The sequence below is a fragment of the Fonsecaea nubica genome (assembly GCF_001646965.1).
Source record: "Fonsecaea nubica strain CBS 269.64 chromosome Unknown Scaff17, whole genome shotgun sequence".
Lineage (NCBI taxonomy): Eukaryota > Fungi > Ascomycota > Eurotiomycetes > Chaetothyriales > Herpotrichiellaceae > Fonsecaea > Fonsecaea nubica.
The window spans coordinates 378,658-403,263 of NW_019173690.1; the positions used below are offsets into that span (position 1 = coordinate 378,658).

Sequence of the window (24,606 nt, forward strand, 5' to 3'; positions counted from 1 at the left end):
ATGAGTCTATTGCCATGACGGACCACCACCTCCTCCTCCTCCACCTCCACAGCTCTCCTCTTCCCCCTGTAATCACTCCTTGACCTCCTCAGCCACACCAATGGCCTCCTTGCCCGTGGTGGCGCCGGCAGTGGCCTCCTCGTCCGTCTGTGAATTGCCCTTGGACACGCCATCTATCACAATGGTGTGGTCGTGCTCCTCTAGGACGTGCTTGGGGATCGTCACCTCGTCCTCGGTAAAGTACTTTGTCTCGTCGATGTGGTAGAGCGCCAGGTATCCCATCGCGATAACGCCGGCGGTGTAGAACGCAAACAGAGCACCAGATTCTTTCAAGAACGGCACGCCCATGCTGTCGACACCAAAGTCGATGGCTTCTCCGGCGGCCATGAATCCTCGGAAGACACCCTAAGTCATAGCGGTGTTAGTTTGGGGGACCTCTTTGATACCTTTGACAGAGGGAGGGAGAGACACTCACAGCGTTGTTGGCAGCCGCGCGGGGATTGTTGGTGAAACAGCCCAAAAAGTAGAGGATCATGTATTGGAACAGCGAGCACGACACCCAGTTCAGCATGAACAGTACGAAGATGGCCCCAAAGTCGGGGTCGTTCCAGTCCAGGGGTGGCGACGGTGGGTTGTTCCTGTCGTAGTTGCGCGTGCGCACCATCTCCCAGATGTAGGCGCCAATCACGGGGACGCCAGTAATGGCAAGGCCAATCTGGGCTCGGGTTCGTCGACGAACTTAAGATTCAGACCGGTTAGTAGTCAACCAGATAATAGAAGGAAAAGCGCGGAGCAGGTGTTTTCTGGTACAAGGCTGGTGGTGAACGGATTGAGCTCCACTTACGCTTTTCGTTGTCAAGAAGCAACGTCAACAGCCAACCGCAGATGATCTGCAGCGTCACAGAGCAGAATCCCAGCAGACTGCGGGCGCGGAGGCTGTTGCGGAAGGCATTGGCACTGCCGCCGTAGACGAGGAAGCATTCGCTGACGGCAAACGCAGGGATCTGCACTAGATCAGTCGTCATTCACAGAGTACCTCGCGCGCAACGTACCATGACGAGCATTCGCCAATCCTTGAAAGCTTCGAGATTGCCCTTGAATTCGTCCCAGAAGGGCCGGGCTTTGACCACGGCAATGTTGGTCCCGTCGTCTCGCACCACCTTCTCCGGAGGTCGCAACAGAAACGCCAACGCGCAGCCGACAAAGTCCATGACGATGAATACGATGTAGACCGCTGGGGGGACACCGTCACTGGTAGCCTAGTCTCGTGTCAGTATCGTGAGAGCAAACGAAGGTGGGACACGGTCGTGAGTACCTTGTTGTGATTGATGATGAGAGGGATCAGCCCGCCAATTGCAGCGCCGAGGGCCTGGAGGTTGATAGATATCGCCACGAACTTTCCACGTTCGTTCTCCTCGGAATACGACATGGACAGGTATCCGGACGTCACGTAGATCAAACCGGCAGAGATCTGGAGCAACGCTTAGCAAGATCCACAGTCGCGAACACCTCGTTTCGTTTTCTTACACCAATCTGCGAATACCTGTTAGCTTAATCCGGTCAAGACGGTGCGCCGAGCAATTGTGCCCATAAAGCAAACACCAGTGTAAGAGGCAGACTTACGCAGACAGCGGCGATAATGGGGAAAGTCTCTTTGCCGTGCTGGTCAAAGTACCACAGACTCCCGACGTAGAGGATGTATCCGATAACACCGAACTATATAGGTTCAATTAGCATGTCCTTCTTTCGACGACCGAACCATCATGGCCGACGTACAAAGGCAGTCAAGGCAGGGCCGATCGTATTCAGAATAGTCCCCCCGAACCAGGCTGAGACGGCGTAGACGGCGCAGAGAGTGGCATTGGCGATTTGGACGACCTCGAACGAGTTGGGTTTACCACCTCCGGCACCCAGGAGGTTGAGAGCGGCATAAAGCCCTCCAGTCAGGCCGATGAGGATGCCGCCGATAAAGTTTTGCCTGCGCGTCCGTCAGAACCAAGCGTTGAATACGTGATATGATACCAGGGGGGACTCACCAGTATGGGCTGTTAAGCCTGAGCCTGGGAATACCCAGACCGTAGGCCATGGTGTTTATGGAGAAGTGGCGAGATTGTGATGTCGGGAAGTTCTGCAGCTGAGTGAAGATGGAGGAAGAAAGACCAACAGACGGCGACGATCGTGCAGCGAAGTCCCTGCTTTATGTTCAAGTCACTCTACATGGCTCACGTTGATCCTTCGTCCAGCAACCTGGGTCCCCTTAACGTCCGAGGCGGACCCGGTAAGCCAGGGACAGATATTCTAGTGTCCCTGCGTGGCGTGAACCCCGGACTAGGTCTAGCAGAAAAGCATAGAGACTGGCCAGGAAACCAGATTGAGCCTGGGATAGGACGGTCGAGGTAGAGACGTTAAGCGTTATGCGTATAGAACCGACGAGCCGTGATCCGGGAGGCGATTTTCTCTGGGAATTTCACATTCGCCTGCCATGGCCGGCCACTCAGATGTATACCTAATCTATCGAATCGACCAAAGGGAACGGGGACCCAGGGAGCCTCTCTTGCCACAAGCGGCCATTTCGCCAAGGGCGGTTTTGTTTTCTGTCTGATCGGGAACCCGGAAAGGGCCAGTCTTATCTCTCCTTCCTGATCGGTTTGCTCTCTGCGAATGAGCGGGCGATTATCAATGGAATCCTTGAAAGGGAAATCCTGCATATGAGAAAGAGACACGCGGTGAAAGCACCTCCAACCCCCAGCCGCGTTTCTTTGTCCGGGTTCCACTTCTTGGTATGGGGGAAGCCGAGCCTGTCGGGAAACCCAAGCCCTGCAGGTTTAGCTTAAATGGGCTTGATTAGCTTAATTTGTCGGACCAGTAGGAAGGAATGAGGAGAATAGTGGTGTTGGCCCTCGGGACAGACGACTATCTTCTCGCTTGCTTGTTTGAGCACCCATCTCGTATCTGCACTGCATCTGCATTTTACTCGTATCTGGGCTCGAAATCTGTGCCCGTTGCACTAGATTGGCGGACAGCGGCTGGAAGGAGCCTTGTGAGATAACAGGAGGCTTCATCTCGTCGCACGAGGTATCAGGGTGGGAGAGAGATCCGAGTTCGTGGTTGAGATTGTCGATTCTCCTCCCGGGGAGTCGCCGGCTCGGCGTGCGAGTGTTTCAAGGCTTTGACATGCGAAAAACCCTAGCCATGGTGATAGAGGCACGCGTGACGCGGGAATTCGAGGAAAGTGTCGTGAGTCTTGGGAAGCATAATCGCAGCTGATGTTGTGGCGAGGATGAAGAACAAGAGAATGAACGGAGATGAGGCCAAGTTTGAGTCTCTGTGCCAACACGTGACACACCCTGGCCAAATACCCTTTTACTGAGGGTCTCAAGGCTCTGTTATGTACATGCGAAGAAAGAATCTTGTGGGCAAATAGATACGTACGTAGACAGACGGCATTGATCACCCAAAGTCCAGCTTCACAAGTCGACGCCTCCATTCACCGTGACCCCTGGGAGCTCGCCATCCCTGAACTGTCTTGCCATTTCCTCAAATGTCACCCACTCCACGCCCTCGTGGCTGTTGATGTATTCAATCAGCTCCTCCTGCATCAGGATCACCTGTGCTTTGCCCGTCACTTGGGGATGGCAGGAGATGGGGAAGATGAACGAGTCGTATTCACGGTAGTAAAAGTCAAACTGTCGCTTCCACAGCTTCAGCACGACGTCCGGATCAACAAAGCCCTGCCCGACAATCTGGCCCACGTTGAGGGGCGGCCAATCGTCCAGATGCCAGTTGGCGGGGATCTCGATGATCTTGGACGGCTGAAGCGCCGTCATGGGCTTCATCCAATGCTCGGCCTTCATCTTGAGGTTGATCTCGGTCACGCTGTTCTTGTGCGGGAGCCAGTACGGTTGACAGTCGTGGTGCATGTGCGAATGGTCGTAGAGGATCCCAGCCTCCTCGAGGATCTCGACCGTCTTGGCCGACGGCGTCCAGGCTGGCGCCGTCCATCCTCGGGGTTTCTTGCCCGTGAACTTGGTCATGACATCGATGCATTTGGCCAGGATGTCGCGTTCTTGTTCCTCGGAGACATCCGAGACAAACTCATGGGTGTAACCATGCATACCACTTTGTTATTTCGTGTCAGGACTTTCCTGGAGATGTAAAACGACAAGGTGTCTTGGGAAATCCTTACATTTCATGCCCAGCGTCGCGGACCTTGGCCAGTTGCTCGGGAAAGGATTCGAGAGTATGGCACGGCGTGAAAAAGGTCGCCTTGATATTGTACTTTTCAAAGAGCTTCAAGACACGATCAAGGCCGACCGTGGCACCAAACACACCGCGAGACATGTTGGTCCTATCCGTGCAGCAGCCTCCCTCGCGAGGCATCATCCAGGCGCTGACGGCATCCACGTCGAAACCGTAGCCACAAAGTACCTTTTTCCCCATGTCGAGTGTTGTACCGGGTCAGTCTTTACGTTGGAAACAGGTCTTTTCGAAATGAGAAAGTTAACGAGGGAGCTGAGGAGTATCTGTTCTTGATGCTTTAAATCGCCCAAGCACGAGAAGGTTCGCTTGTGTCTCAAAGATATCAGTATCGCCCAAACCCCAATTGGGACTATTCCTTCGGGCTACTTCTCTCCTGCCCAATCCGTCTTTGTGAGAGCGGCCCCGAGGCACACGCATTTCTGTTGATAATGGCGACCAGCGCGCCTAAACTCTAACCAAACGAGATCCCTGGAACGAGTCGGGATAGGCTTATCAAAGGACGTAAACACGTACAAAATATGCATAATTCCCCTCATTCGGTGTCAAATAGCACGTGGTGCAGAGTGGAGGCGGTTAAGCGGGATGTTCGTATTTAACCTCGGAACCAAAGATGAAGAAGCCTTACAAAGACGTCGTGGTGGAGAAGGCCAAGGCGCCTTTGTCTGAGCTAGGGACAACGTCAGCTCGCTTGCATCTACAAGTATTGCTAGGTAGGTCGGTAAGTCCTCGTAGATGCGGTCATTCTCCGGGCACCATCCCTCAGCGACCTTTAAAGACTGTGAAGCACTCGGAGGAGAGAGACAGAGAAAGTCTTTCATGTACACTTCTATCCCCTTCGAACCAATCTGGCCAGAAGCCTTGACGGTTGACAGAGACGAATCTATTCAAAGAGATAAACACAGGAATTCGTATACCAGTGTTGATCGATTGATTGCGCCAATTTTCGGGTCTGCCGATAAAGCAGGTATCTTTGTCGGTGTCCTAGCGGCACTGCCGCTTCCTCCCAAGCAGAATGGCGCAGCTTTGCTCAAGCACATGCCTCACTGAAGGAGGTTCGCATGAATCAAGAGTAGTCTTTTGACAGAAAATATGGCCAGCACAACTTTTCCCCGTGATTCGGCGACCAAGATATTATGCCGAATGATGTGGTTGGAGATCGGCGTTGGCATCCTATCTTTGCACTCTGCGGTAGATCACCACCACAATCTCAAGTCCCTCCGCCCCGGTCCCACGTCGCCCTTTCGTCACTTTTCTTTCATCAGCATGGTTGAATACACACGCACTTGGACTGAATTGTTGTGCTACCCCAAGAATCGAGTTTTGCCATCTTTGGCATTGCTTTCTTGCTAAGAGGTCAGTCCCCAAAATCCAAAGCTCTTGGTGTCTTCAACCAGACAAAAGTCTAGGCGTCGCCGGGAGAAATGCTGCGTGGTCCTGGCAGTATGGGTTCATTTGAACAGGTTCACCGTTCCAGGCGCATTCGTTGTGAAAGGTAGGTGGTATTGGCCCTCCCGAGTCTCGCTCGACGGCGCATCCCCTAGAGCCAAGCACTAAATGACAGGAAGAATGGCACATTTCCCACCATATGCATAGCGATAGCCAACTCCTCGGATCTGCGCCATGGCTATCGATCCCAAAGTCGACCCTGACAAATATACCACCCGCGATCGAGGCCGCCAGCCGAGTCTCCTTTCCACATGAAGAAGAATTCCCATATCAGAACCAACCGACCGACTCAGGGCATTGAGATACTTGCATACTTGGTTGATGATCTTTGCAGACTTTCCTGGCTAGCTACCTAGCTAGCCGACCGGCCATGCAACCATGCATCGTGATTCCCAGGCCACCACCTCCACCACTACGAAGGATCGAGAGCGTTAAGTTCCATTCTTCGCACGACGGTGCTCGTAAAATCGAACCTGAAAACGAAACGCAAGCATCCATATGCAGAGCCGGATGGAATCCTCGAGCTGTCTGTCGAGGTGAGAGAGCGAGAGAAAAAGACCTTTCGTGATTAAAAAAACACACACACTATTGACACGTTGAGATGTGGGAGGCTGCAGATGTCAGAAATGTAAAATGTGTTTGCGAAAAGGTCTTTCTCCAAGATGGTATCGAGATACCTAGGTAGGTACATAGGCATGCATAGGTATGTACCTGCGTAGGTAGTTATAGTACACACACAGTGTCCCTGGGTCAAACACAAAACAAACAAAGCAGCATTTGCTGCCTTGTGAATCAATCAATCAATCAGCTTCGGAAGGGCGGCGGTCACGACTCACGACTCACGACTCACGCATGCTACTCGGCGGATCAGGAGGTAGCCAACTAACTGATTAGATCTCTCTGGGACGACTTTCTCCTCGAAACAGATAGATACGAGGAACCTCGTAATAATTACTCCGATCAAATCTTCGCGGCAAAAAGCGTGTGGGGTCAAATCTCAGAGATGAATCGACGCTAGCTATTTTGGGAATTCCGTGCAGGGGTGGCTCGGAATTCAATGGTCCGGGACTCGGAATATCCTTCCAAGGTCCCCTGTGGGTGCCCTGTGCTTGGAGAGCAGGAGGGTCACCGAGGGTTTATCCGGTGCCAGAGTAGCTTATCCTCGGTTCCCGTACCTGGTACGGGTGAAGCTCCAGTACTCCGTTCGTGCAAAGGTCAACAGCTCCATCAAGATACCATAGCTAGGTCAATATTAAATGTTTTGTGGCCATTTCGTCCGACGGATATATATACGTTTTACGAGTGGCAGCGACCATTCGCATTGAGCACACGCACCTAAAGATATTTGTGAACCGCTACCAATGCAACCTTCCCAATCACGCCTACAGCTTCCAGGTATTAACTAAGCTGCTTCATGTCAGTGACTCATCTTCTTTCCTCAGCCCAGAGGAACGCCGGTTATTAGATCCAAAGTTTTGTGCCCCCAAGGGACCAGTGGGTTCTGTCCAAGGTCCCTCCTCTGGCCCATCCTGATCGTATCTATGTCGTCCGACCATCAAACTCCTAGATCCAACTCTTTGATGTTCAGTCCGAGTATCGAGAGATTCCACCACTCTATCTGTTTGTCTGGTATAAAACATTCAGACGCTCAACGCCCGAGATTCTTTTGTGACGCATCAAATAACAACGCTTCTCGCTGGGTACTGTGGTGCCCCGAAACCCTGCATCGACAGACCTCAGCAAGGTCAAATGGCTGCAATACCGGAATAACCGTACATCTGTGTGTTGTTATGCATGACATGCCCAGCAGCAGGAGGCACATAATTTCCTTGGTACGGCGGATTCTGCGCTGAAAAATCGGCATTTTGGTACAATGGGTTGACAATGCCGCTGGGGTATTTGGCACGAGGGGGTGTTGCGTTGGGCGTGGCCGAAGTGGCCGAAGGTCTCGAGGGTGCGTAGTACGTGGAGGCCGAGCTCACGGTATCATAGTCTTGAGCATTACTGGTCCAGCCCCATTTCTCCCTCAGTTCATCGTGGATCGAGTCGACACGCCAGCCTGTTTCCTTTTTGATACGGTCGAAGATCTGCAGCACCTCTTCCTGTTCCCTCCGGATGGTGAGGTTCTCGCCGGCCACGGCTAGACAGCGAATAGAAGCTGATGCCACCCCTCGGTCCTTGACATGGGCCACAATGCCACAGATTTGTCGTGAATGGTGGAGCCTCATGTCCTGCATCTCCTCTGCCTTTTGTGGGTGCATGCTGGCCAAAGGATGAACTGAACCAAGCAACGCCATGGCCGTATGATAGAATAACCTCGCGACGATGGTTGCCCTCTTGATGAACCACACTTCAGGGAACGCACTCTTGGATGCCGTCAACTGAGGTGGAACGTATGCAAGGGCATGCATTGTGGGTGGCACGCACTCATGCCAGCGGTCACAGAAGAACTTCAGGCCCAGCCACTGTTTGTTTCGCTGGTGCAAGCGCATCTGTTCCGCATGTACGCTGCTGTCGTTGTACCGCCGCTGAGCCTCTGATCTGAAATTGGTGATCTTGGACAATATCCATAACATCCTGTGTGCCCAATCTTCTTCGTGTCCGGGACCAAGCTGAGGGGTCATGGCAATGTCAATACCCCAAGTGTCGGGATCCCACGCCACGGCCCAGTTGAAATGCAAGCAGCTAAACAGTTCCAGCCCGACATTCAGCCAGAAACAAGCCGCCCCGATGCCCGTTGATGTGGCGTCCCACCGACACTCCTTGATGAGGGCACGGGCCCCGGCGATATGGTTCATGCGCTGCAGAGCTTTCTCCGACATCACTTCGTAGACATTGAGAATGGTGGCTGTAGTGGCGCACAGCACACTATCTCGATCTGGATTCTGTAGTGCCTTCAGCAGTAGCTGCGTTGCACTGTTGTAGTAGTTTAATGCATGCTCTTCTGGGTAGATTGGGTTGACCAACGTGAGGTGTCGGACCCCACAAGCCAACAAGGCATACTTCAACATGGGTTCCTTCAGTGCTTGGAAGGGAATGAGACGTGAGAAGTGCTTCTCAGCGTCCATCGAGTCCATCCATAGGCCCACTTCTTCCACGTAGACTTGCATGTACAGAACCTCGTTCCGGTCCTCCAGGTGAGGGGAACCTTGTTCGTGGTCGATGGATGTAAGCATGGTCTGTTGGTGGTAAGACTGCCTCATTGCCTGAGTTGCATCTGTGTAAGCTCCCATGGCATTCGCTGTGTCATCATAAGCTTGTGCCGTGGAGTTGGAGTACATGGCCTGTGCCGTCTCGGGATAGGAATGAGAAAAGGATTGATGAGCTGAAAGCTGCTGGTGAGAGATGGTTTGAGCTGCAATCTGACTGTAGTCGTAGGTCACACTCGACACGTCCAACTTTTGCCGCTTGGGCTCCGGTTCAAGAGCGTGATATTTCTCGAGGCCTCCTTGATACTCAGACGCAATGTCGCGCGAGTCATCTTGGAAAGTGACCTTCCAGTCGCGCGTACGCGGGACTAGATACGGAGGCTGCTGGCAGTGGATGTCGATGAAGTTTAGGCGCACGCCGCGCTTGCATTTTCGATTGGATTTGAGGCAATTCTGACAGTTTGGTAAGGCCTCATCGCACTTGAGGTGGCGTTCGCGGCACGTCAAACACCCAGTCCTCACCCGTTTCTGTTTCGCTGATTGGACGTTGTCCGACTTGGGTTGTGGAGGAGCCTCGAGCTCCGTCATGGAGCGAGGGCTGTTCTGGAGGGTCTGGGAGGACGGGGTCGATTTGGTCGACGAGTCTGAGGTCATGGAATACTGATGGTGAACCGTAACATCTGTGCTTGCATAGGGAGGGGTCAGGAGGGTGTACGCGGAGGAAAATGTCTTCCCGGGGACTGGGCCTGGAGATAACCGCGATGTCTGTAACGACAGGTGATCGTGGTTTGCCACGGCGTAGGAGACGCCGGTGAAAGACCTGAGGTCAGCGGCTTCGAATTGACCTGGAGCCGCACGGGGCAGAAGAGAACAATGGTAGTTATTCGCCAGCTTGAACCGTTGGTCCAGCGGACATGGCCTAGAGTCGGAGTCGGTCAGAGTTGCGCCTGGCTGGGAATGCCGATTCTCGAAGGTTCAGGACTCGTGTTCGTGGTTGTCAGGACAGGTATTGGGTTGTATAGCGACAGTACGGTTGTGTGTTGATTGTAGGAGGGTAGTCTGTGGACTAATGTGGAAGTGATCTGTGTGGTCGGGGAAGTCAGTATATGAAACGTTCACGACATGGAAAACCAAGACTCGCGTAGACCGAGATTTGCAGGACCACGACTGTCGCCTGCAAACCGCACGGGGTTCTGGGAGGGGCGCAGGTTGTATACACACGTCCCATCCTCCCTCCAGACGCAGCCTTCTTGTCCTGGCTCTTTTGCGACCGATGACGACACGCATGACCAGCCCACCGTAACTCTTTTCATCTTCCACTCTTTCCTCACTCTTGATAAATGAGATGGAACTTACCTTGAGTGCGCAACAGCTTGGTCAAAAGGGAAACTTGAAGCTCGGGACAGGCCGACGAAGGGCACCTTTTTAAGGAAACAAGATATGACGAGGTGTTGTCTATAGGAGTTGGGGGTGGTTATGCCGGTGGTGGAGTGAGCGATGGTGGTAGTGGGGGGGAGCGGACATGTGGACAATTAAAGAAAGAAAAGGCGCGGGTCCAGACGTTTGATGGAAGATTCGAATCGAATTAGGTGCGAGAGGTTTGTTGGAAGTATGAATCGAAATGCAACTTGGTACTGCCGTTGCCGTTGCTGGTGGTGGTGGTGGTGGTGGTAGTAGTAGTAGTGGTAGTAGTAATGCTGCTGGCGCTGGTGCTGGTGTTGGCGCTGGAGGGTCATTTCGCTAGCTGATTCCGGGAGTTTGGCACGCAGGACAATTTAGGTTGTGGCTTTACATATTCATTCCTCTTTGCTTTTTTCCATTCTCGCCTGTTTTTTTTTGGTTTCGTCTCGCAAAAAGAGAAACCGAAAACCTTAGCAGACGCCCATGCAGCAAATAATTGCTGGGGTGCTGGATCAGCTTAACTGAGACTCCGCCCTAGAAGATACGGAGAAGGCGATGGGGATCGGAAGTGTGATTGGGTGGGAGCTGCGGCTTCAGCAGGGATCATCACTGAGGACCCTGGGCCCTTGTCTTCATTAGCTTAGGCACCTAGGCTAGTCCTGCTGCCCTCGAGAAAATCGACCAGGGGTGGAGCGAGGGAGGGATGGGGGCGATTGGGGGGACCTTCCAGGGCTGGGCTAGGTGTGGCTTCTAGCTAGTGGCCGGGTGGGTTAGTGGGCTCAGGCTTCGAGGCTGCCGGGGGAGGCCGATAAATCTACGACCTAGCAGTATGAGGTTCTCGTAGGTGACTAGTGGACACTTACGAGTAGTTGGGTAGTTTAGTGCCCTGAGCGAGTGCTTTGAGTTGTTTTCGTCGTAGGTGCAAGGTACTCATGCATACTTGGAGGGACTGTACCTATTACTCAGTGAATGACTGTGACACCCCGTCACTCGAGCGGGATTTTCAGGCGGGATTTTCGATCTTTCAGGCGTTATGGGCGGCCAATGCCATGGAAACCCCCTCATTACCGGGCCCTGATTTCTCTACTCAGGTTTGCATGGGCAGCTGAACAGTGCGCAATACGGACAATTGTTTGCTTCAGAGTTTGGAGTTTCTGGGTGATCGCCGTAGATGATTTGATTTCTGTTGGTTTCTGGCTTGGCGTCGACTAGGAGGTGAAAGGGAAATGATTTTCTGCTCTTCAGCACCTGCACCACCAGGTACATCATCATTACCACCATCACCCATCAAACGGATTTCAACATCATACGAGTGCGCTCTCATCTCTCATCCTCATCAATAACATCATCCGTCGCCCAACCTCCTCCACCTTGGACCTCCACTTCCTCCACTTCCTCCGACTCGTTACACTTCGACCTCACCGAGATCTCGCCCTCTCAAAAACGCAATCAATGCGCCCTCATCCGCCGTCACCTCTCGCGCACAAAATGGATCCTGGCTCGTGCAGTCCATCACATCAGAACGTTCTCGACCACGGCGTCCCCTGACGTCTGTGAATCTCATTTGGAAGGAATTAAGATGCACCTGTTTGGGGGTCGTCTCATCTGTCGAGCCCCAAATCGGCGAACAGACCCCTGGCCTCTCGGGCTTCATTCGCTTGCTTTGCTGTTTTCATCCAACAACCCCGGGCACAGTCTCCGAGGTCAAGACTGAATCAGCCTATGATTTCTCACGCATCGCTTCCGCTCGCTGCAGCTACCTGAGTCCCCGGAGATCGGTTTGTGCTGCCATTCTGCAGGCCCATTCCACCTGCTTCCATCCAGCCCAGTTCCTTCGCCCTCGCTGCCTACTTGTAAAGCTTTGTCCACATTCGTCCTCCTCTCTTTGCTCCGACCCAGTGTTAGTTTCTGCGCCCAAGAAACTCTAACCCTCAGCGGCCACTTGGCTACCCGGGGATGGTTTTTGCCCACACCAAACAAAGTAGCCATGCGTGCCATGGCCCTGGCCGCCCTCGTCTAAGTTGCCCACATGTGCCAACTCTCCCCTTTCCCATCCCCTCACACCTGACCACCCCCCCTGGCTGCCCCTCCTTTGGCCTTTTGCCAACCCAAGTACGAAGTCCCCATGGCCCAAAGTCTAGATTCATGTGCTGTGGCTTTTTCCAATTACCTAATTCGGCACCTCGTCTGCATACATCTTCCTCTCTGGGCCACTGCCCCGGCTGACCTTGCCTTCGGAGTGTCCGGACAAGCAAGCCCCCTGGACAGCCCTGGATCCCTCAGCCCGCTCGCCCAGACTTCCTCAGCCGAAAGTCACCTCGTTCTTTGAGATGATTGCTGGCCGGATCAAGACATAGTGTGGCTAGTGTGGCTTGTTCCCACGTGGCAATAGTGCATCGTAGTCGGTTTTCATGCGAGTGATATGGTGGCTTAATCTGCCGCTGGCTGAGCTGAGACGCCTGGATGTAAATCTCGCCACTTCTGAAACCTTGCGATGCACCACGCATGAAATCCTTAGTCTGACGCCCGTACATATAAGGTACCACGGTACATGGCACGTTCCGACAACCCTACGTGTACACAATCAGGGGCAGAACAATAGATCTCACAAGAGCCACATGGCCAGACATCCTTGTCAGACCCATTCCCTCGTCCCAAACTCGTCTTTCTTGCTCGCGAGAGTCTCGCCATCCCATCTCGGTTGTTACAGTCTCACCATAACCCCCTTACGCAACTTAAAACTCGGTCAACTCGCGTCGACTCAGTCCTTGCAGGAAAGACGGGCTGATGGCTCCGTTTCCCCTCGCTTCCAGAACGAATCGCCTCATGCATGAACGCACCCCCGTTCTAAGGTTCGTCCACGACTTCCACCCGTCCTCGTAGCGTGATCGTTAGCAAAAAAACGTGGCAGCCTCAACCAGACGGCCGGGTCACATCGCATCAACATCCCACAACCGGTTCCATCGCCCATGCGGGCCGTAAGTTTCTTTGTAAGAGGACAGGGGCCTGACCGTCCCGACTGATTGTTTCTCGGTGGAATCTAGACTTTTGGCAGGGGGGACACGTTTTACGTGAAGGCAGGTGATGGTTCAGTGGATTCTGGTATTGTCGAGACCGGGTGCTAGGGTGTTTGCGCTGCTGTCAATATCACCTCCCGTGGAGCTGCTGAGGATTTGGGACTGGGACTGGGGGCGGTGGTCAGTGGGTACTGGGTTCAGCGCGCAACTTACTACCTGAAACGCCTTTGCAGCTGAAAAAGCCAAGCGAACAACACACGGCTCACTCCGTAGTATACCCGAAATCCACATTCCAGAATCCGCAGCGACTTCGCCCGAATTCGTCTCGGGAACATTCGCAGCGCCATTATTGGACACTGGAAGTCCAAACAAGTCCTTGGAATCCTCTTGAACGGTCGGAACGATATTCTCCCGATCGAATCCCTCCTCTCCCCAATCTACATCCGCCAATCTCTCCTTTATATTTTATGGCCACTGTTTTTACCCCCAAATGCTCCACACAAACCAGCCTGCTTGGCTAAGTGGTACAGCGTCTCACTCGTAGACTTTTCAGTCGCTAGAAATGAGAAGATCGCTGGTTCGATTCCAGCGTAGGTCCACCCATTCCACAATAATATATATCCATGTCTAACAATTTATCAGAGCAGGCAAAGTAAGAAGTCCGTGTGGTTTAGATTTTTGTCCTTTTTTTTTTTCTAAGAAAAATATCGGATTCTCTCACGCGTCACGCACAAGATCATTCGTTCTTGATAGTATGATTTGAGTCGATGTGTTGTCTTTTGCTGTATAGCTGAAATCTACGCGGAGCTTATCTGAGTGTATAGCTCGTGATATCTATTCCTTTGTGACATAATTGTTTCTTCCTCTCCTTCTCATCCTTTTTGTCCTCCTCTCCTTGCTTTTTCTGTTCCTCGCTGTTAGACTGGTTCGCTGTTGAGGTACTTATCCTGGAGTTCGTTCTGGTTCGACTTGTAATTCCAGATGACATTATTCCAACGGCAGTGTGAAAGAGGCCGACTAATGGCGCTGTTATAAAGTGGAGTGTTTGACCAACTCCCACCCTCGCACCAAACCCGAGACAAGTTGAGGATCGGTCCCCACGAAGTGCCCAATTAGGAAGCATGAAAAGCGTTATCACCATCAGCAGTAGGTGTTCATTCGTAGCAATAGAAAGTGCTTTATACTTCGTATAGCCCACGTACTGCTTTGAAACTGCCCAATTTTTGCGTTGCTCGCCAGCCTGACCACTTGACCATCTCCGGAAGCAGTCAAAAACAACCAAAAAATAAATAAATAGATGGTGTCAAATCCTAGGTCAGACTGCACACTTCGCGAAATAACCGGCAGTCAGACCGCGGCAGACAGAATGCCTCCAAATATACCTCGTATCAAGTGCTCAATGACATCGTAGTGGGCGCTGTACTAGACCTTTCTGTTGACGCAGTTTCCTAACCAGGTCATCCCCCTTTTCCAAAAGTGCGAATAGCTTCCATCAAGATTGACGGCGACCTTCAGGTCAACAGCGAACGACTCTTCACGTTGCCAAGAACATATTCGACGCAGTCAGACCACGGACATCAGGTTGTGCATCAACCACATCGCACCTTCTCTTCGTGACTTGTTGGATACATCAGCCTGCCGACTCTATGAATCTGAAACCCACGTTGGTATATCTAACCCAGTCTCAAACCTACCCAACTATGCCAACCTGAATGATCTCACGGCCTGCCCCCGCCACCATGGAACCTGGCCCTGCAGTTCCTGCCTACATACTTCGAGGCCATGAAGCAGCCATCCATGCCCTTCACTTCTACGCTAGCAACGCCCTACTTGCCTCTGGAGACAGCGACGGGTGGATGGTCATATGGAGTCTCTCTTCCAAACGACCCGTGGCGGTGTTCAAGGCGCATGACGGGGGCATCCTGCAAATCAAGCACTGGACAACCAATCGATTAATAAGGTAAGCGGACAGTGTCACAATCTCAGACGTTGACCATACTCCCCCGTAAGAAGAAATAGACCTTAGCTGACATGCAAAAACATGTTGTGGTGTCGAAATAATAAAGCCACGGGAGAGACCATAAACTCCGTGTCTGGCAGCTTCGACAGGAAGATTTCGCAGGTCTCAGTACAAAATTGCCGAACGACTCGAATGATACCACATCAGAAGCGGTAGCATCAGCATCAACTCATCCTCAGCCATGGCTCCTTCATTCCTTGTCGGTCAACGCCCTCAACTTCTGCGCCTTCTCCATGTGCCATCAGGATCCACGACAGCCTACGAGCGAGGAACCTGCGCCTCAACTCATTGCCTCACCCAACGGCCTCGACTCGGGCGGGATTGACATCTTCCAACTCCCATCGGAGAGACGGGTGTCGCAGATCCGGTCAGACACAGCCGGCCCAGCAGGGATGGTGATGGCTGTGTGCCTTTTCCACCAGACGACAGGACCAGACTTGCGACTCGTCCTTATATCGGGCTACGAGGATGGACGAATTGCGATCCACACCCACCAGGGGAATCTGGGCGACCCAGATGGACCACCAGGGTGGCAGAAACTCACCAGCTGCGACAGAGCACACACACAGCCCATCCTGTCGCTCGCCATGCTCCCTTCCAGTTCCAGAACACACTTTTTTACATCCGGCGCCGACTCGCTGATCTCCAAATTCTGCCTGCCTTCGTCCCTCGCCGATATGCACGCACAGGACCTGCAGAGCGAAAAGTGCATTAACACAAAACATTCTGGCCAGCAAGGGCTCAGCGTGCGCTCCGACGGCAAGATCTTTGCCACCGCGGGCTGGGACGGGCGCGTGCGCGTCTACTCGTGCAAAACGATGAAGGAATTGGCCATACTGAAGTGGCACAAGGTGGGATGCTATTCGACCGCTTTCGCAGTCATCGATCCTGTCGTTACTCATGAGGCTGGTGGTGACGCGGGTAATGTTCTTTCTACTACTGCTTCACCTGCTAGTATGGGCGACGGGGCTATATTGTCGACTTATACCGCTGCAAAAGACCTCACGAAACCCATGAACGCGCTCGACACGATCAAACAGCAACGCGAAGAGAAAGCTCGACGGACACATTGGCTAGCTGCGGGCGGCAAAGACGGCAAAATTTCATTGTGGGATATCTACTAACAGTGCCTCTCCACTGCAATGCGGCGCGCTCTCAATATTCAAGTTCAGTCACTCTGCGCATTTCATTGCTTCGGTGCCTCGACGTCTTGTCCTCCTACTCCACCAGCCTGTTCCTCTGGTTTCAGATCCTCTCTTGCCCCCTGAGGGACTTTCCGAATGCTCAATTGCGGAACTTTGCGAAACTTTCCAGGGTTCGCAGCATGCTGTCTAAGGTACTTTCGATCTTGGGGATCTATGCGGGGTTCAAGAATCACATTGTCGATGAGTCTGACGATGCGCTGATTCAGCTCTTCTTGAGTTTTGGGCTTGTCGACCGGGGAGACGATCATCGCGGCACTGACAACGGCGCCGATGCGCGGATTGAGTTTATCGTCGTCCACAATGGTGCCCATGGTGTCTGGATGGCTCACGGCAATATAGTCGATCTCAAGGCGACCACTAGGGCCTACTCGCCCATCGCTTCTAACTCTTGCGGCATCCTCCTCAAAGACGTTAAATGCTGCTTTGCGCAGGCGCCTGACATCCAACACTCCCTCGTTGTAAAGGTCACGGGTTGCAAAGAGAGCCCTGGATAGGACGGTAGCATCCTCCCTTCGCCTATCGCCCAGATAGACATTCCGGCTGCTCATGGCTAATCCATCCGCTTCTCTCTGTGTGGGTACGACACGAACCTCGGTGGGGATATGGAAATCCTTGACCATCCGTTTGATGAGGATGGACTGTTGAATATCCTTCTGGCCGAAATAGACGCGTTCGGCTTGGACGATATTGAACAACTTGGTGCAGACTGTTGCGACCCCGCGGAAAAAGATCGGCCGCGATGCTCCTTCGAGTTGTGACCCAAGGGGTGTGATGGTGACGAAGGAGCCTGGCCCAGCGATGTCTGAAGTGGGCGGAAGTGTAGGGTACATTGTCTTGACTGTGGGCGCAAAGACCCCCCGGATCATTCCAGGTTTCTGTGACTGATCGACAGTCTCGATGTGTTCCTGTTGAAGCTCTTCCAACTTTTTCATGTCCTCCTTCCAGGTGACCGGGTAGGAATCGAGATCCTCATGTGCGGCAAATTGGGTAGGGTTGACGAAAATAGAGATGAAGACATCGCTGTTCTCTTGAAGAGCGTGGCGTACGAGGGAGAGGTGGCCTTCGTGTAGAGCTCCCATAGTTGGGACGAAGCCCACAGTACGCCCTTCAAGAAGGAGCTGCCTGCGTACGGCACGGAGTTGATTCACGTGTCGAAAAACAGGAAAGGGAGAATCAGGCGGAGTGGAAGTGGAGTTCCATCGTGCTCTGTATGATCTCTGAAGAACCACAAAGGGAGGCGCGCATCGCTGCCATGGAGATTTCGGTGTTGTCCAACTTCCAAACCTGGCCGACCTCAGTACGAGTTTATCCATAGCTACCAACTCGAGTGGAGGAAGGATGGATGAGAGGTTGATGAGACGAAAAATTGATCCGAGGTCGCAGAGACAGCAACCTCATTTTGACGCCCTTGATTTTACCGTCTCTTGAGGGCGCATGATACAATGTGCAGCGTAGAAAGTGAAGCGACGAAAGTGAATCGAGGTTCCGCAGTTGCTTGGACCAAAGCCGAACGAGGCTAAACAAGGCCAGCCAATCGGAGACCGGCTTCTCTCCGCCTTCTGTCGACCACCGAAAAAAAGTTCGAGATCTGCACGCTTGCACATTCTCCAGACGAGCACCGAGAGCACCGGTGAAATGGCGGACGATGGCATGTTCTTGAACTTCTCAGTCGATGACAGCATTGCCTCTGCCGCTGCGAACAGTCCCCAGAAGTTCAAAGGTGGGTCGTGGAGAGACCGTCTCAGAGCAAAAAGGTCGGCCCAGAGAGGGGAAAGAGGCGCAGACCAGAAGAGACGACATGATGCAAATACAGTCCCTGTTGCGCAAGGCCGCTTCGAGGGCAGGACGAGAACACAAATACATGGAGGTCACTCTGACGAGTCTCTAGACGCTCGGCCCGCAAAGAGGAGGCGAGAAAATGGACATGTGCCAGATGCAGGGTTTGCCGCGCAGAAACGAAATAATGAGCAGAGACCACCACATCCGACAGGGCCTCGCGAAGTCATCTCTTCACTTTTCACCTACAACCCCAAGCCGACGACTACTGAGGATGAACCCAAGGACGACAAGGGAGAGGAGAAACCAACGGCGCCTTCCAATGCCCCTCTAATCGACGGCATCGACACCTTTACGTCCCTCGGCCTTTCCTCCACCATCGCTGCGCACCTCTTGACCAAGATGAACCTGAAAACCCCCACGGCCATTCAAAAGGCAGCGGTGTCGCAAATGCTGAAGGACGACAGCGACGCATTCATACAGTCGGAGACCGGCTCCGGCAAGACCCTGGCGTACCTCCTCCCTCTTGTACAGCGAATCATGACCATGTCCGAACAAGCTGCAGAAGATACCACAAAAAACACACAAGATTCGTTGGTGTTGCACCGTGACTCTGGTCTGTTCGCCATCGTACTGGCCCCAACCCGTGAGCTGTGCAAACAAATCTCAGTCGTACTCGAGCGCTTGCTTGGTTGCGCGCACTATATCGTCGCCGGTCATGTAATCGGCGGCGAAAAGAAAAAATCAGAAAAGGCCCGTATGCGCAAAGGGCTCAACATCTTGGTGGCGACCCCTGGTCGATTGGTCGATCACTTGGAAAACACAAAGGTGCTAGACGTGAGTAATGTGCGCTGGCTGGTCCTAGACGAAGGGGATCGGTTGATGGATATGGGCTTTGAAGAGGACATTACGAAGATCGTGAAGACTTTGGATCAGAAAAAGAGGCCCAGAGGCAGCAGCAAGTGGCCGGGTCTGCCTGAGAAGCGAACAACGGTGCTGTGTTCGGCGACGCTGAAGATGAACGTACAGAAGCTGGGGGAGATCAGCCTGAAAGACGCCGTCCTGATCAAGGGCGATGCCGGAGATGACGACAACCCAGAAGGAGGAGATGAATCTGCCGACGCTTTGGCGAATGGCAACGGCATCAGCAATCCTGCATTCCTTGCTCCAGCACAGCTCAAGCAGTCCTACATTGTTGCAGCGGCAAAGTTGAGATTCGTCACACTGACGGCCCTACTAAAACGAACTTTTGCACGAAAGGGTTCTGTCATGAAAGCCATCGTCTTCGTCTCCTGTGCGGACTCTGTCGAATTCCATTTCAAGGCTTTCACGACTGCATTTGATGGAGAAGGTCCCACAGAGAATCAGCAACCCGTACATGGAGACGCTGAGACAGATCCGGACGCTGAAGCTCCTGAAAAAAGCAAACCCTCGCCACCCTCATCCCGCGACCCATCTATCTCGGATTCAATCTTGCCCTCCCCTGCCCTTTCATCCTCGCATAATCAAGTCACACTCTACAAATTGCATGGGTCTCTTCCTCAAATTACTCGCACCAACATTGTCAAAACTTTTGCCTCTACAACTTCGCCATCCCTGTTGATTGCGACGGATGTCGCCTCTCGCGGCCTTGACCTGCCCAACCTCGATCTCGTGATTGAATATGATCCGGCGTTCAGTGCCGAAGACCACTTGCACCGGATCGGGCGCACGGCTCGTCTGGGACGAGATGGCAGGGCAATCATCTTTCTCCTGCCGGGAAAGGAAGAAGGCTACGTCTCGGTATTGAAAAGCTCATACAAAACCGGATCTGATACCGTGGCGAACGTCTCCTCCATGCCCGCGGAGGAAGTGCTCAAGAAGGGATTCTCGCCGCTCAACGGTGTGATTCCGACCAAGAACAAGAATCACAAGAAAGATCAGGGCGCGGATTGGCAGACACGCGCCACCGACCTACAGCTCTCGCTCGAACGCTTCATCTTGTCCACCCCGCAGAACAAGGACCTGGCGAAGCGAGCTTTCCAAAGCCACATGAGGGCATACGCGACGCACATTGCCAGCGAGCGAAAGTGGTTCGACATCAAGGAGCTGCACCTGGGCCATCTTTGTAAGAGTTTCGGCCTGAGAGAGACGCCTAGCGGGATGGGCGTGGGAAGGAACAAAAAGACCGCGTCGAAGAGGGGACGGGGCGCGAGTGACGGAGGTGGCATGCGGCATGTCAACGGCGAAGGAGGAAAGAATGGCGATAGGGCAAAGACGCGAGATGTGGGTGCCGACATTGATACCACTGGTGATGCGGATGAAGCGGCGCGGAAAATGAGGGAGAAGATCCGAATGAACAGGAAGATGATGATGGGAGGCACCGCGGACGAGTTTAATATCGCTTGAAAAGATATATCAAAGAAAAGCCGTTATTTTGTTTCCATGTTTCCGCGGTCCTGTTCTCATCATGCACTCACTGATTTGCTCCGCCTTCTTTCATCCTTCACACTCACTACATATCGCTCTCGTGTCTCGCCACGCGCATATTGTACTTGCGCCACAGCCTCGACCTTGGGATAGACGTAGGATCCATTCGTCAACGCGTCCGTCGGGGCGTACCATCGCACTAGAACCCAGCATGGCCGTGAGCAATTGCCGTCTTAAAGTCTATGTCGAGGTCGAGAGGAGAGCTGGAAGGAAAGGGCGAGTATAGACACCAGAGGGGGTTTAGGAGATCAAGGCCTGTCTGTTCACAAGGCTGGAGACTGAATCCAACCTTGGAAGTGCTCCAGTTAAGCAGAACTGTGCATAGGGAAGTACTGTTCTACACAACGTTGACAGGAAAGTCTCTATGGAGCCAGTCATCTTGAAGAGTATGAGGCTGGGATAGACAAGCTTATCGGCCGGCTTGGATCCCTTCTGCAACCTTACAACGGAAATGCGATTATCAACCTACCTGGGGCTTCGATCCTAGGTTCCTTTTATATCGACGGCATCTCGAATTCCAACACAGTTTCACCAATGCCATGTGCAATTGACCTGTGTATGATAAGTGGCATCAAAAGTTTGTCAATGTCGCCATGTTTCTATGACGTAACAGGCCAGTGTGTTGGTGGCTGTCGATGTTGCTGACCAGCCAGATGGAATATGACGGATGGACATGATATTGAGATGTCATGTCTGTTGGCCAGACCATCAACAGGCCTGCTCGGTAAGAATTGCATCGGAAACAGGTCAGTAGGTCTCACAAGCACTTACTCGATCATATCGTGCTCCAGAGACGACAAGTGTGTGGTAGTTGGATGGCGTTATTTACAAGTTCGTGGTGGTGATGTTGACGACGAGGCTGCGAGAATCGAATGTGCGGGGCAAGGCTGAAGCCATGAGGCTGAGGTAAGAAGGCTGCAGGTACCGAGGCGGTGACAGGCGGCAGAATGTGTTGCAAGCGGATCTATTTGTTTTGCTCTCATCTACAATCTTCGCCCGTCGCATTCGCGGCAAACAATAGGAAATTGCGCTTACTGCAGAGCACTTCCAAAATGTCAGGTACGTGTCTGGCTGCGCCTTTGTTAATGTCTTGCTCATTTCTCGACAGGCCAATTTCCCGTCTCCGACCTCCCTGCCGACGCCATTGCGGCCCTTCGATTTTCACCCCATCCAAACTCACAGCGCTTCGCGGTTGCTTCATGGGATAAACATGCCTACCTTTACGAAGTGACCGATGGCAAGACGTGTACCCAACTCGCTAAGTTTGAGCACCGCGCACCGGTTCTTGATGTGTGTTTCGGTAATAGTGACGATGAAATCTACACGGCATGTTTGGACTGGGATGTGAGGAGGTGCGAATAGAAGTCGACCCGAGGTTTGGAACTTGAAGAATTGACTATACTTTGCAGAATCGACGTCCCCTCTGGTACACAGACCGTCTTGAGCACACACGACAATGGAGTTCGATCCATCGTATACAGCAAGGAGCATTCACTGGTTGTCTCCGCAGCATGGGACTCAACGGTGCACATACATCCCGGTGGAGATGCAGGATGGTCAACCGCTACGATCAATTTGCCGTCAAAACCGTTCTCCCTGGCTGTTTCACCCTCGAAGCTGGTGGTAGCCATGGCTAATCGGGCAGTTCACATCTACGAGCTCAAGACTCTAGCGAGCGAGTGCAGAAGTTCGGCGAATTCATTACAGAACAGACTCGACATCGAACCATGGCAACGAAGAGAGAGCAGTTTGAAGTTTATGACGCGGGCAGTGGACTGCATGCCAAATGATGAAGGTTATGCATCATCAAGTATCGAAGGCCGAGTTGCAGTGGAGTGGTTCGATCCGTCCAACGATTCACAGGCTCGCAAGTATGCATTCAAGTGTCATCGACAGCCGATTGATGAAGTCGATGTTGTTTACCCGGTCAACGCCATTGCATTTCATCCCATCCATGGCACATTCGCGACTGGCGGCGGTGATGGGGTGGTCGCCATCTGGGACGCTGTTGCAAAACGAAGGATCCGTATCTACCCCAAGCTTGCCTCAAGTGTCGCTGCTCTGTCTTTCAGCGCGAATGGAAAATATCTGGCCATTGCTATCAGCCCAGGTTTCGAAGACGGCAAGGATGAAATCACCGAAGGGTCTATCGGGATTTTCATTCGCGAACTCAGCGAGAATGAGGTCAAGAGGAAAGCAAAATGAGTCTAATTGCCAACGATGTTCACACGAGGCGATATTTGCGATATGCCTCCGCGACCGACCCAATCTATCAAAGTGCCGTCGCCACAACGCCCGGCTCAGAGCTATGCACAGGGACTAACGGCGGGTATTTCGCAATAATGGAATCCCGTTTATGTCGAGCTGCTCGCACCGACACAGTGCCGTCGGCCATACCGAAATAGCAAGCGATCGGTCTCTGGCCGCCAATTACACCAGCCGCCTCGGCCTCAGGACCTGTAGGACCACAGAAAAGGCCTACGGCAAGCACACCATTGATGTCCTTGATAGCTCGAGCGAGTTGTTCCACCTCCCAATAGCCGTTTTCACCGTCACCGGGTTTTTCGGGTGTGAGGTCATCGGCGATGAGGAGTGGATGGGGAAAAGGAGCGTCGACAATGAAGAAGTCTTGATCCGTCTTCACAGGGCCGGCTTTCGCGAGGTGGCCTTCTCTGATCATTGGACCTGCGCCTGCTGCGTTGCGACTACCCAGCATTCGTAGCCTTTTCATGACCTGCCGTGCGGCCTTTGGTTCGACTTCTATAGGGATAGTAGGCCACTTGGTGACTAGACGGTGCTGGAGCTTGCGGTAGTCTTGGGCCAGTTATTAAGACTGCCCTGTACAGATGCGAGAGGGACAACATACCAGCGACACAAATAAATTGTTTTGATCTCATGGCCACCAACTTTTCCTGATACAGACAAGCACCTCCACCCTTGATGCAATTCAACTCCTCGTCCACCTCATCTGCTCCGTCGAAATTAACATCGATCACGGCATCGTCCGGCAGAGCATCAAACTCGATTGGCACCAAACCCGCGTTTATGATGAGTTGTTTGGACTGGTATCCCGTTGGCACAAAGCCAACTCTTGAGACGTCCACGCCGCAGTTTTTGATCGCATCCACCACGTAGACAATGGTTGTGCCAGACCCGATTCCCACAAAGCGTGGATTTGGGGGGAAATGGTTCTTGACAGCTTCGATAGCGGCGGCCTTTTTGGCGGCTTCAATCTCGGCGGCCATGCTAGCTTTCGCGAGACTGCGGGTTCGATGGAAGTGGTGTTTCTGGGGATTGCGCGACGCCGGCAGGTTACGGAGCTGAACGATACAGAGAGGTCTACCGCGGGGAATCAGGAGAAGAATTCTAGCTTCTCTATCTACGAGGTATTAGCTGAATAAATACTAGAACCATGACAGAACGGTTGGGGAGGGGACTGGGCTCTCGTCACTTACAGAGTGCGACCATAAAAAAAAATCAGGTTGTCTTTTGAATCAACATCAATCGGAATAGTCTAATCGGATTACGTACACAACGACAGATGACTTATCTCAAAAGAGACATCTCCGCCGTTGCCGCAATTGGAGTAATGACCGGAATCCTGAATGGATCAAAGATGTCGGGAGGAAGTTTCACCAGTGAAGCAGCAAGTTGAGATACACATGGCGGGGACTGGACTTGCTATGGTGGGGGAACATCTCATATCAGTGCGAAAACCACGTATCAGCCACACTTAGTCGCACTAGCCACAACCGACTAGAGCATTTCTGGTGACGTCGATCGGATGAGTTTCCCCGAAGATCGGCCAGGATTTCGTTTCCCCTCGGGCGCAGGCTGTATTTGTGCCTGCGTTCACTCAGTTA

At 52.8% G+C, this 24,606-nt stretch overlaps 8 protein-coding genes and 1 non-coding gene across 9 annotated transcripts; 4 read left to right on the plus strand and 5 right to left on the minus strand.

Moving 5' to 3' along the window:
• Positions 1-72: 72 nt before the first annotated feature.
• On the minus strand, positions 73-2,086 carry AYO20_03651 (hypothetical protein; the record flags this gene model as incomplete). The annotated part of the gene is made up of 9 exons (XM_022641952.1): positions 73-405; positions 476-738; positions 845-1,004; positions 1,053-1,259; positions 1,316-1,471; positions 1,528-1,533; positions 1,624-1,716; positions 1,777-1,978; positions 2,037-2,086. 9 exons carry the CDS (start codon positions 2,084-2,086, stop codon positions 73-75), a joined length of 1,470 nt encoding a protein of 489 aa, XP_022502185.1.
• A 1,381-nt stretch (positions 2,087-3,467) lies between these two features.
• AYO20_03652 (hypothetical protein) lies at positions 3,468-4,341 on the minus strand (the record flags this gene model as incomplete). The annotated part of the gene is made up of 2 exons (XM_022641953.1): positions 3,468-4,119; positions 4,187-4,341. The coding sequence occupies 2 exons, from the start codon at positions 4,339-4,341 to the stop codon at positions 3,468-3,470; spliced, it is 807 nt and encodes a 268-aa protein (XP_022502186.1).
• A 3,110-nt stretch (positions 4,342-7,451) lies between these two features.
• On the minus strand, positions 7,452-9,509 carry AYO20_03653 (hypothetical protein; the record flags this gene model as incomplete). Its single annotated transcript, XM_022641954.1, has 1 exon — positions 7,452-9,509. One exon carries the CDS (start codon positions 9,507-9,509, stop codon positions 7,452-7,454), a length of 2,058 nt encoding a protein of 685 aa, XP_022502187.1.
• Positions 9,510-13,779: 4,270 nt separating this feature from the next.
• Positions 13,780-13,871, plus strand: AYO20_03654. The gene has a single exon. It is a non-coding gene; the product is annotated as a tRNA-Glu (tRNA).
• A 1,141-nt stretch (positions 13,872-15,012) lies between these two features.
• Positions 15,013-16,417, plus strand: AYO20_03655 (hypothetical protein; the record flags this gene model as incomplete). The annotated part of the gene is made up of 2 exons (XM_022641955.1): positions 15,013-15,233; positions 15,340-16,417. The coding sequence occupies 2 exons, from the start codon at positions 15,013-15,015 to the stop codon at positions 16,415-16,417; spliced, it is 1,299 nt and encodes a 432-aa protein (XP_022502188.1).
• A 62-nt stretch (positions 16,418-16,479) lies between these two features.
• AYO20_03656 (hypothetical protein) lies at positions 16,480-17,577 on the minus strand (the record flags this gene model as incomplete). Its single annotated transcript, XM_022641956.1, has 1 exon — positions 16,480-17,577. The coding sequence occupies one exon, from the start codon at positions 17,575-17,577 to the stop codon at positions 16,480-16,482; it is 1,098 nt and encodes a 365-aa protein (XP_022502189.1).
• Positions 17,578-18,133: 556 nt separating this feature from the next.
• On the plus strand, positions 18,134-20,662 carry AYO20_03657 (hypothetical protein; the record flags this gene model as incomplete). Its single annotated transcript, XM_022641957.1, has 2 exons — positions 18,134-18,218; positions 18,312-20,662. The coding sequence occupies 2 exons, from the start codon at positions 18,134-18,136 to the stop codon at positions 20,660-20,662; spliced, it is 2,436 nt and encodes an 811-aa protein (XP_022502190.1).
• Positions 20,663-21,795: 1,133 nt separating this feature from the next.
• On the plus strand, positions 21,796-22,948 carry AYO20_03658 (hypothetical protein; the record flags this gene model as incomplete). Its single annotated transcript, XM_022641958.1, has 3 exons — positions 21,796-21,802; positions 21,852-22,095; positions 22,153-22,948. The coding sequence occupies 3 exons, from the start codon at positions 21,796-21,798 to the stop codon at positions 22,946-22,948; spliced, it is 1,047 nt and encodes a 348-aa protein (XP_022502191.1).
• Positions 22,949-23,015: 67 nt separating this feature from the next.
• AYO20_03659 (ribose 5-phosphate isomerase A) lies at positions 23,016-23,988 on the minus strand (the record flags this gene model as incomplete). The annotated part of the gene is made up of 2 exons (XM_022641959.1): positions 23,016-23,557; positions 23,610-23,988. The coding sequence occupies 2 exons, from the start codon at positions 23,986-23,988 to the stop codon at positions 23,016-23,018; spliced, it is 921 nt and encodes a 306-aa protein (XP_022502192.1).
• Positions 23,989-24,606: the final 618 nt, after the last annotated feature.